The 17,234-nt window shown below is 31.7% G+C and overlaps 1 protein-coding gene across 4 annotated transcripts in view; it reads right to left on the reverse strand.

The window, feature by feature from the left end:
- Positions 1–6,410: 6,410 nt before the first annotated feature.
- GRIK2 (glutamate ionotropic receptor kainate type subunit 2) overlaps positions 6,411–17,234 on the reverse strand; it is an 840,407-nt gene continuing 829,583 nt past the window's right edge. For 3 of the 4 annotated variants that reach the window (XM_081530944.1, XM_081530945.1, XM_081530943.1), the window contains 2 exons: positions 10,565–10,699; positions 6,411–8,114 (listed from right to left, as the gene is read on the reverse strand). In XM_081530944.1, coding sequence (XP_081387070.1) covers positions 10,580–10,699 — 120 coding nt within the window. In that variant the 3' untranslated portion in view covers positions 6,411–8,114; positions 10,565–10,579. The remainder of the gene's footprint in view (positions 8,115–10,564; positions 10,700–17,234) is intronic. The other variant, XM_081530942.1, reaches the window with a different exon arrangement.

Genomic DNA, 17,234 nt, shown 5'->3' on the forward strand with positions numbered 1-17,234 from the left:
ACCTGTGTGAAAGAGAGTGAAGTGCATTTTTGAGCAAACATTTGGCCAAGAACTAAATATTTAAAATTTGCCTATTTCACCTTCTTTCAATAAGAATGTTCTCAGTGTTCCAAAACCAATTTTTAAATTGTTAGGTCACTGTTCATTTCTACCATGAAACAAAAAACAAGAAACCTCAAAAAAAAAAAAAAAAAAAAAGAGCACTGATGACATATTATCTTGTACCTAAATGAGGACAAAAAAAAAATTCAACATAAGTGCAATAGTTTAGGTTAGAGAAAAACTTAGGTAAAGTTATGGTATCATATTTTGTATATGGGACATCACCACCCTGAGTAACAGGATGACGATAATGGGATAATGGTCTAATAGAGTTTACATCTCAGTTTTTCCTCTCCAGACCTGGAAGAATCCTACTTTGTGCCATGGTTTGAAGCCAACAGAAGCTATGTAGTCCTGGGAAGGAGACACAAACAAGTAGTGTGTTTCATTGTACCAATAAATGCTTCCCTGTGCATCCTTTATACACATAATCCAAGTTTTCACATTTCCAAGTATTAAACTGTACCACTTGATATCAAGTAAGTGAACTTTCATCACTCATCTGAATCTGACAGAAAGGAACACTTCTTGGTGACAGCACTTTTCAGATTGTATTTATATATTCAACACATTTGATTAAGGTCAGTCTCCTCCTCTAGACTTTGGGTTACCAAGTAAGCACCGTGTCTCTTTTTGATTATATTGCATACCCAGCATCTAAAACAAATCTCAGTTTACAATGTCAATAATTATTAAATATAAACAAGTGGGTGCATGTTTAATTGATTCATGGTAGTGGGGCAGAGAGTAACAAGTCAGCTCTAACCAAGGTGTCTGGGTTTTTAAAGAACGAGAAAGAATATCTTGGGAATCAAAAGAATGGTTAATGTAAGCTAGGTCTTTGTCTATAACTAAATGAAAGGTATTCTGCAAAGAAATTACCAAATACTTCTTCCTTTGTTGACTGAAGACAAAAGATGTCCCTTCAAATCTGTTTATACATTTTAAAAGTAATAGAACACCTAGACACCTGGCTGCCTACATTAGTCTATTTCCTATCCTACCTTGCAGCTAAGTGTGAACATGTCATTATTTCTAGCACCATAATGTACAACTTGTGGTATGTATCCTTACAATGAAGGAGCAAGACCTTTTAAATTTCTTTTTGTTCTTCCTCCTGGTGGAAATGTGATTATAGTGGCTGAAGCTATAGTATTTATTCTAAAGTATTAATATATGAAAACCCTAGATTATGAGCTGAGATTCAAGTCTATAATTGTTGTTTAGTCACTCAGGCATGTCTGACTCTTTTGTGACTACACAGGCAGCCTGCCAGGCTCCCCTGTCCACGGGATTTCCCAGGCAAGAATACTGGAGGGGGCTGCCATTTCCTTCTCCGGGGATCTTCCCGACCAAGGGATCAAACATGCATCTCCTGCATTAGGTGGGTTCTCTAGTGCTGAGCCACCAAGGAAGCCTTGAGATACAAGGTATATGTTAAAATATAATTTAAATAGTGTGGAAAGAGCATTGTGTAGCATGAGTTTTGTTTCCTCTTTTAGCTGATGAATTTTGACCAAGGTGAGTGGAATTTATGATTTTAGATTTTTCAGTATATTAATATTAGATTAGATATTAAGCTCTACAGACTGATCTTAAGGTTAACTAATTGGTAATTGAGAGTGTTATATTTTTGATGATGTGGTATTATAGAAATATCTAGTTGAAACATAGGAAAACAGCTATTTTCTTTTGTAAAGAGGCAGGGATATATTTGTTTATTTTTTTTAATTACATTCAATAAATGTGAAAGCAAAGTATTGTGTAAGGCAGTACATTAAAGAGCATTCTTAATGTCCTACAGTTCATCATGGTTTGCTTAGGAAGTGTTCCTTATCTACTATATAACATTTTTTTTTGAGCGTTGTAAGATAGAAGTTGGACTGTTTTGAATTAGACCTAAGGCCTTGGGGTATAAATTACGTTGGATTCCAAATTTAGCATTATTTGACAAGCACAAGGGGAAAATTAAAATCTTCCCCACTTCAGAAATATTATTGGGATCTATTCTGTGAAATTCATTTGTATTGTAAAAGTATCCCCTTTAAAAAAAGTATCCCCTTTACATATTGAGTTAGAAAAAGCATTCAGTAAGAAGAAACATTGGCAATATTACATTCTTTGCAATGATAAGAGCAAAGTCTGTTCTACCTCCATTATCTTTGAACCAGAGTAGTTCTGGTTTTTATTTGCTTCTATCCTGGATTTCTGCACAATATTTTCTTTAAAGACAGGGTTCTTGATCAAAATAAGAGTGAAGGATTAAATGCATGCATCAAAATTTGCTCCCTGCTCAACCATAAAAATTACAATAGAGAGTTTTTTTTGTTTTTTCAAGTATTAAACTCCAAGAATACAGTGAACCAGAAAGGTGAAAGTTTCAACAACATTTTTGGAGGGACAAAAGCATATGAACAAATGATAGGTAATCAAGCAGACTGGAAAAAGTAGAATTCCAAGTGGTCAGTGTGAAAAGCTGCAAACCAATAAGATGGCATCACAGAATCCTCCAAGGCACAGGACCTAGCTGTGCAATGTACATTAATAACTGATAATGCAAGAAAACAAATACAACAAGGAGGGCCTCTTGAATGTAGTTGGGAAACAGTGGATCCTTGTATTCTTCTCCTCCCCTGCAAGACCGTTCTTCAACCCATCAAAGTAATAAGGAGTTATACTCAAAAGAGAAAAAAAGGAAGGACTCTAGACTGAAATATGCTAGGTTCAGTTGAAAGCCTGAATGCTAAATTTAAATGGGGCGATTAAGTGACCTAGATCCCCTGCTCAGTCACTCAGTCATGTCTGACTCTGTGACTCACAGGCTATAGCCCGCCAGGCTCCTGTGTCCATGGGATTCTTCAGGCAAGAATAGTAAAGTTGGTTGCCTTTTCCTCCTCCAGGGGATCTTACCGACCCAGGAATCGAACCCTCATCTTTAATGTCTTCTGCACTGGGAGGCAGGTTCTTTACTCCTGAGCCACCTGATAATAAGTGACCTTAGTCATTCTGAATGCAGAATGTAGAGATCTCAAGAGCTCTTAACCAGTGATTAGCAGAACACTGGCATTTGAGGTTTAATCTCCAGGAAGAAAATTAAAAGATACTCCTGGGGGAATCAAAGGAAAGATCCAAAGATAGGGATGTTTCAAAGGATTCATTAACAAATAGTCCAACTAGAGTTTTCTGTGGTAAAACTCTTAACTAGATGAAAAGTTTCCCCTACCCTGTTGTGCACTTAGAGCTCCCAAATCAGACTTTAGTTCCCTTTTCTTAATCATTAACAGGTTGTGAAGAATTAACAAGCATCTGAAGAAAAGCTCTGATACAGAAGATAGAAATCCAAACAAGCACACAGAAAAATGCAGCTGGGAAAAATAAAAAACTGAGGTCTTTTCAGGAAGAAGGAAATGTTTTAAGATTACTGTTACTCGTTTCAAACATATAAGATAAATTATTACATTCATAAAATAAGAATTCATAGAAATTTAAAAAGTTTGGTAGAAATGAAAAACTCAATTCATTATTTGGAGTATAAAGATGACAGAAATGAGAAATAGGAAAGCAAATCTTATAGATGTACACTCAGGAGTTCAGTAGCTCCAATATTTTAGGGTACTCTGGACAATCAGAAGAAAAAAAAATTAAGAGAGAATAAAAAAAATCACAAAGAATTGGAGATCTGAATGCCTTCACATTTGCACAGGGTGAGTTGGAAGTAAGAAAAGAATGAAAGAAGGTTTTCAAATTTATCTAAGAAAATTATTTTCAACTTAGAATTCTACACCCCAAAAAACTAATAATTATTTATATGAGAGTAGAATAAAACCATTTTTTAGACTGGAATATCAAAAACTTGACCTCTGAGGTGGTCCTTCTTTAGAATTCATCAAAATTAGAGATAAACCTAGGAAAGGGAGAACATCTGTTAGAGGCAACAGGGGATCCAACATGGTAGAGAAATTAAGGAAATCCCCAGAAGGCAAGAAAAGAGAGAAATCTCTCTATAATGATTGTGCTGCAGACACAAAGGGCTGTCCAAGAGTGAGTCAATAGTACAGCAATAGGATTCAAATTACAGATACACTCAAGACCTTCAAGACCATGTTCTTACTGCCATTGTGTCTGTGTGCATGCTCAGTCACTCAGTTGAGTGTGACTCTTTGCGACCCTATGGACTGTATCCCATTAGGCTCCTCTGTCCATGAGATTCTCCAGGCAAGAATACTGGAGTGGGTTGCCATTTCCTACTCCAGGGGATCTTCCTGACCTAGGGATCAAACTCACAACTCCTGAGTCACCTTCATTGGCAGGCAGATTCTTTACCCCTGAGCCAACTGCCATTGTATCATCTTTTAAACTGAGGACAAAATTCCTAAGTGAGCCTAGCCCATATTGTTTTCCATACCTTGCTTGCCTTGATCAGAAACAAATGAAGTTATTCCTGTACCTTTCATGTTCTCTTTCCTGAAGCAGCTGGGAACTCTCTTATCTCTATTCTGCTTATATTTACACCTCAGTGTTGGAAGTGACTGTCAGTAAGCCTAGTCTTGGAATAGAATAGCCCACTCCCAGTGACAATCTTTGGTGCACACTACAGCCTGATGCTATGATTCTATTCTACATCTGATGCCATGATTCCCTTTATACGTATGCATTGTACACAATTGGCTGTATTCATATTTCCTAATAAACAAACATTTAAAAGCACTGTGCTAAAATTCTTTAAAAGCATTAGTGTTTAGCACATAAACTCATTTAATAATAACAAGGAACTTGTTCTTAAAAATATATAACTTAACTGAAAAATTTTTGAAAGATTTTAATTTATAAAATATCCTTATCCATTTTACATGTTTGTAAAATAGAATCTATTCCCTTGGTGCTCCCATAATGATTAGGGTTATTCAGTTGTAAATAAATAAATATATCTCTGTGGCATTCTCGTAGCTGTTAGGATTAATTATCTATGAAATATACTGAATATAAATCCTGATGTTTTTATCTGATTAGCATTAGTCAGTGGTGATATGTATAAATATATCCTCCCCCAGTTCCACAGTGGCTAGAGTTATTTGTTTGTGGTGTATGTATCTCCACTGATTACTTGGAGTCATCAGGTAATGTTGTCAACTAGAACAGGCATTTCTTCTTCTTCTTACAATTTGAGTGGTAGACACTGGAAAATAATCTTATGCCAATATACTGCCTTTCCACAGAGAAGAGATGTTCTTTCACTGGTTGAAATTATTTTGAAAGTAACCAAATTTTAATAAAATTAGGAATAATACTTCATATATGTATAAGTACACAATGAATAGAGCAATATCTATTTTGGCACTAATGTAGAAACCTTTCAGGAAATGGATAAAAATTGAATATTATACATCATTTTTATATTCCAAATAACCTTTGGAGTTAAAATACAGCAGAATTTTTTATACTTTTTGAACTTTTTAAGTTAATTCCTAAATTATCAGATCATACCAAAGATATAAATAATTAATTCCAGACTTTAAAAAATAGTCATCATTTTCTGCCTATTAAGCGTGTAATATAATGAAGAATTGAAATTTAAAAGTACTTTAAAATCTGATTAGAATCTAATTGAGTAAAAGCTTAATATTCAGACCAAAATCTGAACATTTTATGAGCTATGATATTTGAGGTTATTTACCAATAAAAAAAAATGTTGAGATTTGTAACAGCAACTGTGCAACTCCCTAAAACTAAATTTTGGGACATAATTGTCCCTGAAATATGAAATTTAACCTAATCCTGACACTAGAAATTTTGAAAACACGTAGAAATTGAATTTTTAAGTAATGGCTATTAGCAATTTATGTTTTTTGTTTTTTGTTTTTGGATAGGAATTCTAACTAAAATGAGGTTTTTTTTTTAATTTATTGTTGATATTGAGCCTATCTCTTCCTCTCCCTTTGCTGAATTAAATTATGAATGTGCAATGAATTCTTAAATTGGACATGAGTTGAACTTCACATATAATATCACAATCACTATACTGTCTTATACAACATTATGGACATAATCAATGTCCACTCACAGAAGAGCTAAGATCATGACTGTATCCTCTAAAACTGTTATTTTTCACATTTGAACTATCCTAAGCCTGAAGATTACATTTTATATTCTGGTCCAGCTTTTAACCTTCCTTTTTTCTTCTTTTCCCCAAGTAGTTTTGAAGTGGTCATCCTTGATGACCTGGAAGGATTCAGGAAGTATACTTCCCTTCACGCAAAGAACAAATAGTGCATTCATTTACCCATATTAGAGAAAAATGAAAGTCAAAGCTGAAAGTAAAATGGACATAATTTTAATGATTTTTTAAATTTTGTGCATTGGATTCAAACAGCAAACTGTGTGCACTCAACTGTTATCACAATGTTGTCAAGAGGTCTGTGTCTTTTACCATTTTACACACAATTGTTCATTACAGTATGTTATCAGCCTCCTGGAAACCAGGGGTGTGGCATGGTAAGCAGTGGTGGTAGTGCACCTAGCTTTTATATTATCTAACTTGAAAATATTTCTCTTCTATGACTCCTTATTTTCTTGATAAAAATAGTTTTCACCAAACGTTGGTGGTGCACCGCACTACCATTCACGCTCGACATCACACCCCTGACAGGAACACGTGTTCTTATTTTGTTGATAAAAAGTATTACAAAAATTTCCATACAAAAACTATTTTCATAGAAATCTTGCATTTCCACAAATAAACCTGAACATTTTTTTGAAAAAAACTGCTCAAGGATTTTGTTCATTTAACATTGTGACTGTATTGATAAATGCAGTCCACGTCAGAGTTCACCACACATACTTCTCTTTAGATGACCAGTCCCCTTTCTCCTGTCACTGAGATCTGCCCAGGCTCCATCAAGTTCATTTATAGCAGGAAGGAAGTTTTGGATTAACATGTCTGAATGTTAGAATGAAAGTTTCAGTCTTCCACAGAACTATCAATACTCAGCCCTCCTTTACAGCTTAAGACAAAGATTGCAAAACATCATCCATTTTAATTCAGAATCTCTGAACCATGTGTTGCTTTTTTATTCTTGGTGTGAGGTTGGGGAAAGGGTGTGGAATAGGTAGGGATTTGGTCGAGATACATGTTAAATCTCCTGCCACAGTGAATATAAGAAAAAACATTATTGCCTTGGTAATTTGACACTTCTATTTCAATCAGTGACACAGACTGTCAAAAAAACAAAGAAAGAAAGAAAAACACTGATGAAGATCTGCTTTATATTCCACTTGCCATGAAATTCAGATTTGTTTTGCTTTACATTTCTTCACATCCTATAAGCACATATTGTCTATTCAGATGACCATTATATTGAGTAGCTGGGGGCTAGTGACATCATCACCCTCTTATCTGGGTGTTCAGAAGACTTAACTGTTTCTTGTAACACTACAGTTTTTGCTGATTCCAAGTATTTTTATTCTTAATGATTTTTTTCCTCTGGTTACCCTTGGGGCATTGATATTCCATCTCCTGGCAACAGTTGAACCTCAAAAGGAACCTGTAATTTCTTCCCGGACTGCATTTGAAACCAGCCACAAAATGGTTATGTAACATTCACTCAGAAGAAGGGAGGAACCCATGATAAACAGTGTAACCCCGTGTAACTCGGTTGATCCATGATGTTTATAAATCACGTCTGATCATTGAAACTGCTTAGATCACAGAGTCTCTAGTTCATAGACACAGCGGCATGAGGTAACTCATTTTATTTTGCACAGGTTGCATATTTCCACAGGAAACATTCTCGCTAAACTGTTTGGAAAAAAAGACGACAGTTTGTGCTTGGGTGTTTGGCCTCCCAGCTTTATGCCATGGTTTCTTTACCTGGCAACCTTCTGTCGTTAAATGTGTGCATGTTGATAACTTCTTCTGTTTTCACAATAACTGGGGCCTGTGGCTTGTGTTTTAACCGACGCTGGCACTTCAGGGACATCCTCAGTTCCTCTACCATGGCGCTACAGAAGGACCTCTACAGAATAACACAGAAAAGGAAATATTACAAACACATCGACTGCAATGGTCCTGAAACAATATTAAATTCAGTCTCAACAGATTTGTCAACATAGCAGCCTTGAAGTTTTGAAAAATTCCATTATAATGGTTGTATCAAATTATTCCACTTTTAATACTCAAAACATGATAATTAAAGTATTTTATCAAAGTGGGCAAGTTTAAAGAAAATCTCCACCTGATAGTGAACTGCCAGCTAGGAATGCATACATTACACATAAGTTGAAAGATGTTTTAAGATATATAATTGATTAACATGAAAAGATATAATCTACCTTAAAATTTAAATACAAGCACGTATAAACCAATCAGTTATCAGAAATCCATCCATGCTATTAAAAAAAACTAGACAATATGTACTGGCTTTTAGATCATAATGTTAGATATGAAAATTTTCTTTAAACATGGATTCTTCATTTTGCCTTTCAAAACAGAACAAAAATAGCACTCACACATTTAGACATAAAATATGGAAAATTATTTTTGGTATTCATTATATCTTTTTGTGATCATGCCTATAAAACTATTGGTGAAGATTACAAACACATATGACCTAATCATGAAATGACATTGTATCACATTTAAAAATCCATGCACAAATATTAACTAAATTTTTGGCATCATCAAGTTGACAACTGAGGACTAATAAATAATTTATTCCATGAAGAAAAAATGACCCTATATATATATATATATTTTTTTTAATTCCTATTTCATTGGCAATAGATTTGCCAGAAATTCTATATGCCTCAAACTTATTACCCGCTCCTCAAATTCCTATTACAGATTGAAAACATAAGACAGAAACTTGTTAGTCTCCCTCTCCATCTAATTGAGATACATGTGTTAGTTACATATAAATCAAATTCATGAACCAGTTGCATATTGTTGACATTCAGATGGTTTAAGACTTAGGCTATTTTTTTGCAAGAACTAAAAATGTGGACAACAACTAAAAATGTGGACAAGAATGAAAAATTTACACAATTCCAAAAAGTGATATGAAAACATAATGAAATAAACCTAATCAAATATGCATGTGAAGTCTTTTTTTTTTTTTTTTTTTGCATTTTGTGTTGCTTCTTTGCTGTTTATCATCTTAGGCTAATTCCAAAATCCAAAAGCAAGCTTCGGGAGTTGGTGATGTTCAGGGAAGCCTGGTGTGCTGTAGTCCATGGTGTCGCAAAGAGTCGGACACTACTGAGCAACTGAACTGAACTGAACCAAATTCCAAAATAATATAGGATAAAAATGGTTAATACCATATACATGCCTTATATTTTTTAAAATACTTTTCATATATCACCTTTTGTGACACAAACTAATACTGAATTAAGTTGGGCATCTATATGACAGAGGATAACTCACTTTATGCAGCTCACAACTGCACCTCCAGCAAGATATTCTGATACCCAATGGTATGTTTTTTGATCCTGCCCTGATAGCTTCTTGTCCATTCCTGGCTATATTCTCATTTTTCTTCTTTGGATTGTTGAAGAGTTTCCTTAGTGATCATCGCAAATCTATGCCTTGGCTATTCCTGAAATTCTCACAATTATCAATAATAATCTATTGTTTTTAACATCAGTTATTAATAGTATTTTCTTGACCGATAAACAGGCGAAATTCAAATCTGTTTTTTCCATCATGACCTCTCTGAGTTAATTTTACCTTATCTCTCCCCCAACCTATTCCTCTTCTTCTTTTTTTTTTTTCTTTACACACATGCTTCTCTTTGGACCTCCAAAGTTTTTCTCCTTTGTTTCTTCTTGCTCTGGTACTCAGCAGAATTCTTTCATTTTTCACATCAGTCCAGCTTTATCCCTTACCTCCCGACATGACTTAAATTTTAACTTATTCAGGAACCACTTTCCAATTGACCAGGCTTATTGTATCTACTCAATTTACTATTTTTCCCTCACTATCATGTTTCTCTGTCTGGCCTCTAGGGCTTCCATGTTTCCCTCTCATTGAATTGTAAAGAGTAGATATCAAGTGCTCACAGCACTGATTTGTACACATGTTGACCAAATTAACAATAGCCATACATGACCTTAATATTTTAATTCTTTTTTAACAATGCTTGCAATTCAATTGCTTAAAAATTCTTTTTTCAGAAGCTTAGTAAAATATACTGTATACAAGCAAGCTAATTAATCAGATAAAACTTTGTTATTTGTTTAATAACATTAAATTAATAAAAATATTAATTTATTAGTGTTTGTCATGGGAGATGATTAAATGCTACACATGAATTCCCAACTAACTGCAGAGTTATTTCTATGTATTATTTATTATGTGTTCAATTATATGGTTTTGAAATTCACAGATTCTGTTTCTATTAAAGGATCTATATGACACCTGATAGCCAGTATATGGACACAGTGTTTCTTGTTGCTTAATACCTACTATTAGATGTACTTATTAAGAACATGATGAAAATGATGATGAAGATGGTGATGATGACAACACTGCAGAAATGGAAAAATCTGACTCCAAAAGAGGGAGGAATACATAGTCTTGAGGTAACTTAGTCTTGGTTCTCTGTTGAAACATTTAACAGAAGAATTGATTAGATAATATAACAATGTTAGAACTTGATGCCATCAACACTTTAAAAATGTTATAGGATGTGAATAATGTTGAATTGTTTGAAATAAGCCTTCATTTAAAATAACTAAATTTCCCAAATGTTAAAAAATTTATAACATTCTCTTTGGCAAACTCAGTTTTTAGATACCATGATTATATTGATTTCAAAAGTGATAAAATAAAGATATTTTATCCATAGTAAGAGAGTGGTCTAAACAACTGATTTTCTCAGGAAAAAATCTTACAAATATGCGTAACTATTCAGCTACGATTGAACTGATTCAATTTTATTTCTAGTTAGTTAGGAAGTAAATTGTATTAATAGCCTATACTTAACTTCAGACTATAAATAAATACATTTAAACTCTTTTAAAGCAATTTTATGTAATATAAAACTTGTAATACTGATTAATATAAATTATAAGCATATATCCTGCCCCAATCAAGCATAAATAATTTAAAATTATCTTAAGTAAATGATATTTACAAATTTAGAAACTCTGAAAATTGTAAACATGTAATCCCGCCATTATCATTTTAGGCTTTCTCTATTTTCTTAAGTCATTAGAAAGTAAAAAATTTAATCAAGCAAGCTTTAAGCAGTCAATCAGTAGTTTTGATTATAATATCATGTTACCACTTTTGCTAATTTTTTCTCTAAATAAGCTGACTTTGACAGTTCTTTTTGATTTATCAATATAAGTTTTACCTAAAAAAAATGTATTATCTTGGGTTCTAATACAGTCACCATGAGACTGTAAGTTTTTCTTACTTATATAATATTTCCAATCCTTCACAAAACTGTGAAAATCTTTAGATTTGAGCAAAAATTTGGAGTCAACATTGACAAATTAAAAAAAAATTAATGATATCATAAAGTATGGTTCACTTGTATCACTAAAGCAAACATATTTGAAAAAATTTTTTTTAAAGTTTTAAAATGTAAATTCTGTATCTTGATCTCTGTAAGAACCTAAAATTGAAACTGTACAGATGATTGTGAAATATAGCTGTTTCTCTGTGCTGTACGTTGCCAAAAAATTACTATGTCTGATTTTTAAACTTCTAACTTGTCATTTGATAGAGACAAATAGTGTTTCCTACTTCATATCATGATCAGAATTTTTTACATGTCCTTTTGAAAAACCTAAATGCACTTGACAGGAATTTCCTGAGTTATAATGAAGTTATAATGAAGAAGAAGGGAGCTGAGGAGGAGGAGGGAGTAGGAGAAGAAAGAATAAAAGAGAGAGGAAGAGAGGAAAAGGTGGCGGAAGAAAACAACCATGCTTTTCAAATCACTTCTTAGGGACAGAAACACACAAATTGTGTCAAAGTAAGTTTCTTAGGGTGAAAACAACAACAAAAATGTTTCTGCACAATATGACAGACTACAAAAAGAAAAAAAGGCGTAAGGATACTAACCATTATTAAAAACCTCTTTTAGTAAGTTTCAAAAGTTTACTAAACAGTGTCTGGATGGTAGGGTGGCACTAACCAAATAGAAGATTCCTGAAAATGAAAATTTAAATCTTTGAGCTGTTAGCATGTATAATTGCATTTAAATTAGTTAAACTCGTTATAAAATTCACTATATTTAATGAGGCAACCTGTATTACACATCTCTAATTCTTGAAACAATGAAGGTCTGGAAACCTTAAAAATAATGAATTTGGTTAAATTTACATTGCCTTTTAAACAAGCTATTTTATTTTACGTATAAGACAACACATAAAGAGTCCACAGATAAATGTTCTCAAGAATATCATTCGTGGTGTTATAGAACAATTTAATCTTATTAGCTTAACTGTCTAATTTATAGATATGTTTATATGATACATGACGTGACAGCACTTTGAGAAGCACATAAATTTTTTTAGTATTAGAAATCTAGTTGCAAACATGCTCCACATTGAACAGTAACATATTTAAACTTCATTTTTAAGTTAAATCCTTTGTGTTTAGCAGTGTCTTTTAAAAAAAATAGCAACTGATGAAATATAAGTTTAATTTTTTAAACTATGAAACTCATCACTTTCATGTTGAATACATAATAATAATATACCAATTAAAGGAGAAATAATCATAAATACATAGGCTATTATTAGGTCTCTATTTAGTATTTATTTTTTAAGGAGGAAACTATTCTATACATCTTACTGTCTTATTTTTTGAGAGTATAAAATTAACTAAATGATATTCCAATATTCAGAATAATTTCCAACCATTTTTGTGTACAGTTTCTAATTGAAGCCTATTAAAACATCTTGAAACTGCTTCTAAGAGACTTTGTAGTGCAATTTCCTAATATATACTAGCATCTCTCAACCAAAATGTTTTGTTTTGTTTGTCATTTAAATTATTTGTTCACTGATTATGGATACCTCATTCATTCTCAGACATTTTCTAATTAATTTCTGATGCTGTAGGCCATTTGACCAAGAATTCCAGATCACATGTGGTAGAGACAAATCCAAACAGTCACTGTAATTAATCCCTGTGTAAAATTGTTCCACTTTAGGTAAAACTTAAATTAACTAAATAATAACTAAAGGGAAATAAAAAGCATATTGGATACAATATGCAACATTTTATATAAATGTTGGTGTACTGAATAAGGAAGATAAATGTCATTTAAAAGGCCCATTTCTTTTGATTTTAATCTTTAATTGGCAGTCTTTTAAAAATATCAAATAGCTAGTGCTATCCATCAGAAGTATGGATTTACCTAAAGCTGTATGAATGTAACAGTGAAGCAATGAGAGATTAAAAATGACTAGCTAAGAAACTCATATAAAACTTTGATCTTGATGCTTAGTTTTAGAGTAGTACTCTTTTTAAAAAGTCCATATATACATATATGTATGTATATATTATTTAAATATGCTATGCACTAGTCAGACAGGTATGCACACTTTGATATTCTAACTAAAAGAGGAATACTGTTCTCTTGACTTCCATTCTGTGTGTTATTATATTAGCCTGCCTCACTAACAGTGATTTGAATTTTGCTAAGTTTTTTTTTACCCGGACTCTATTCTTAACAAATGGGAATTTTTGAATACTAAATAATAAATCAGAAAAAATTATGGCACTAAATTATTTTTTCTCAATAAATAAAATGACAAAGCTTCCTATGCTTTACCCTGGATTATTTTACAATGATAAACATAACCAAAGATTAAAATATTCTCAGAAACCTTGACTCTTACAGAAATAATTACTGAATAACTTTATATTGCATTTTGCAAATAAATGAGACAGAGAAAAATGGGGCATCATTATACATCTTTACACCTCCCTTACTTAAGTTAGAAAAATCAATAAATTAGGTCTGACAAGCTTCAACACCATTTTAGTCGATATAGCTGTGAAATGAATTTTAAGAAAAAGCAATGTTAATCATATTCTTGCTAGTAGTCATGATAATAACAATTTTTCAACAAAGTATGTGACATCCAAATAACTAACGCTTAATTCCAGGAAAGCTCTCTTTCCTTTAAAGTACAGCAGTTAAAATGTATCAGCTTTATAAGTAAAAATAATAATTATATTATAATGAAAGCTTCCTAGTATATGCCAGACATGCAAAGAGCTCTATATATGTTAACTATATTAACTTCTAAAACATTTTAATTTATGGTGTATTTGTAACCCATTCATTTATTTAAAAGATATATAGAAAGATTAATATAATCCAAAGTTGAACACACTTGAAGAATGATTCCAAGTCTTTTCTTTTCTTTTTTTTTTAATTTCAAAACTCATGCATAATGTCCTAGAAAGTGAAATAACTATCCAGGGCTCAGATCAAAGCCCACAGTCTGTTTATCTAACTCAAACTCCTACTCTGTACATTCTGTCAACACAACATCAGGGATAAAACCTGTCAAGAAAAATAACTAAATGTTTTACTTCCATGTCCTGTAGTGTTCTGTGGTGTAAACAGAATTAGTCTAGGCATATTTCACCTTGAGAAACATACTTGACCCTTGAGATACTTATCCTCTTCTGCACAATATGGATAATAATCTTTGCATAGCTCTCAGAGTAACTTTGTACTCACATGACATATTACACTTTAAAAATTCTAAGGTCATTTATGAAAACCAGCTATAATCTTGTTTTAAAGCATTATGGGCATTAAAAGAGTATGAGTTATCATAAATGAATGACTTTAAACTCCTTTTGCTGTTTTGCAACTACTTAGTGAGCAAAATGAAGATTAGCAATCGAAGTGTTATTTTATGTTTATATATAAAAAGTATTTTTTGGAGCCATCCAGTTAGTCCCTATAGAGGTTATCAGTGGAAAATGAGAGATGCTCTGCTCTCAGAGAAAGGTGGTAACATAAAAACAAGACAAAATACACTTTTGTCCAAAGTTTATTTGTCACTTTTAACTTTTGAGTAGCAACATGATTTATAGCTAGATTTTATATTAAAAATGTACTTAGAATGTTAACAGTTAAAACTCCATATATTAAATACAAAGTCCCTATATGAAAAGTACAAATATTCCATGGTTTGTAAGTAAGTATTATTTGGAAAAATGTAAATATTGTAATAAAATCTTTATTGATGATTTATGACAATGTTTGCTTTCATATATCTTATCCAATAAATGTCTTCTTTTATGAAGCATTATTTCTGTTAGAACTAATTCTTCAGCATTCTGGAAGCAATTTGCGCATAAGGATTTGTGAACAACTTGTTTTAATTCTCCTGGTTCCATGAAATACATATTCAGCCAGCTTTGAAAAGTGTTTTTCCTCTGAATAATCTTTCATACAAAATCTCTAGTCTTGCAAGTTTTAACTAAACCACTATGATTTTCTTCTTATTCCTCATATTTCTTTGTTTCATTCATTTGTCCTTCTACGAGTTACAACTGCCTGCTACATTTCTTATTAACTATACACTGAAGAACATTCTATGTGCTCTCAAAACTTTTTTTAATTTTCAATGGCTGAAAATCACCACATTATATAAAGATTATTGTTGATAAGATTTACCAGTGTTCTATAATACAAACAACTACGTACACTAAAATATACTATGTCCTGATAAACAACTGTACAAAATAGCTCTTAAAATGTACTTTAATCACCTTGCAGGAAAGCACAAAATATGTATCCAAGACACGGAATGTAGCTTAGAAATTCAATATCCAGCAATAATTTATATATTTTTATTTCTAAGATGTATTTACTATATTTTATTTATGCTTAAATAATAGAAAGGGAATATTTTATTATTTTTTCATATCAAGAAACTCAAATATTCACATTCAACCTGATGTTCAATAGGAACATTTTGTACAGGCAAATCTATTTCAGTTACATGGAAATAAATCTATTTATATATGTATCACACAGAAACAAAAGGTCCAACTATGTAAGTTATACTACCATTCTCATTGGAAATCAAAAGAAGGCAGAATTATATATAGCTTTTAAAAGTGAACATGTTCAAAAATTTAAGAAATGATGAACAATTCCAAACATAAATTAATAAACAATAATTATCATAAAATAGTATTATAAAATTATTACAGTAATTTATAACTCATACTTATAAAAATAAATGTATTATCATAAAAATATGTTACCAGAGGAATTAAAATTCTAAATATTAAGCAAGTTTTTTCAGTTATAAGTAAGATTTAAAAGGTAAACACAGACTACTTCAAACAAGTCTTTGTTACCTGAAATGCATTGATAATTGCCTAAGATGTGCAACAGTTTCTTGAATTACTTACTGAATGAACCTCAAGCACTAACATTTGTAAATTCAAGGAAAATATAAGGCAAAAAGAAAATTAGAAAATGCACGTTGATTAGTTATTTTTAAAACATGTTCCAAATTGAAAAACTTTTTAAGTAACTTTCGTAATGGTCAGGTTATATGGTGAAAACCATCAAAAAAAACCCAAAACAAAACACCTATTCAGTTTACAAGTTTGAATAAATGTGAAAAGCAATATATCCTTGAAGTATTAATATTTGCATCAAAATTAAAACCACTAAGTATTTTAAAAAATTATAATACATCATCTTGTGGTTATTCGAAAGGGATGCAGCTTACAATTTTTATATTTTTATAAGGTCTACATATTTCAGCATTATCTTCTCTTTTTAGTTTAACCTGCCCTCATTTAAAAATAACACATTCTTATAGTACACTTAGTTCTCAAACAACTCAGAAAAATAAAAACATTATAGTCATTAAGACCAGTGTGATCCTTTAATATCTTACAAAATATGTACTATAAAAGACATTTTATTGTCACCTTTAAATAATAATAGTCACTAATTTTATCATCATTATCAGAGGTAAGACTTGAAAGGTAAAATATTAGTTATTCATAAATTTTATACATAAACTTCATTTTCAACTGGATTGCATGTATATCATATCCACCAGCTTATTTAGATAAAGATAGAAATTTTCATTTGTTCTTTTTAAAACTACTAGAATATTGTGAA

Source organism: Giraffa tippelskirchi, chromosome 9 (assembly GCF_054371585.1).
Source record: "Giraffa tippelskirchi isolate mGirTip1 chromosome 9, T2T-mGirTip1v1.2.pri, whole genome shotgun sequence".
NCBI classification, from domain to species: domain Eukaryota; kingdom Metazoa; phylum Chordata; class Mammalia; order Artiodactyla; family Giraffidae; genus Giraffa; species Giraffa tippelskirchi.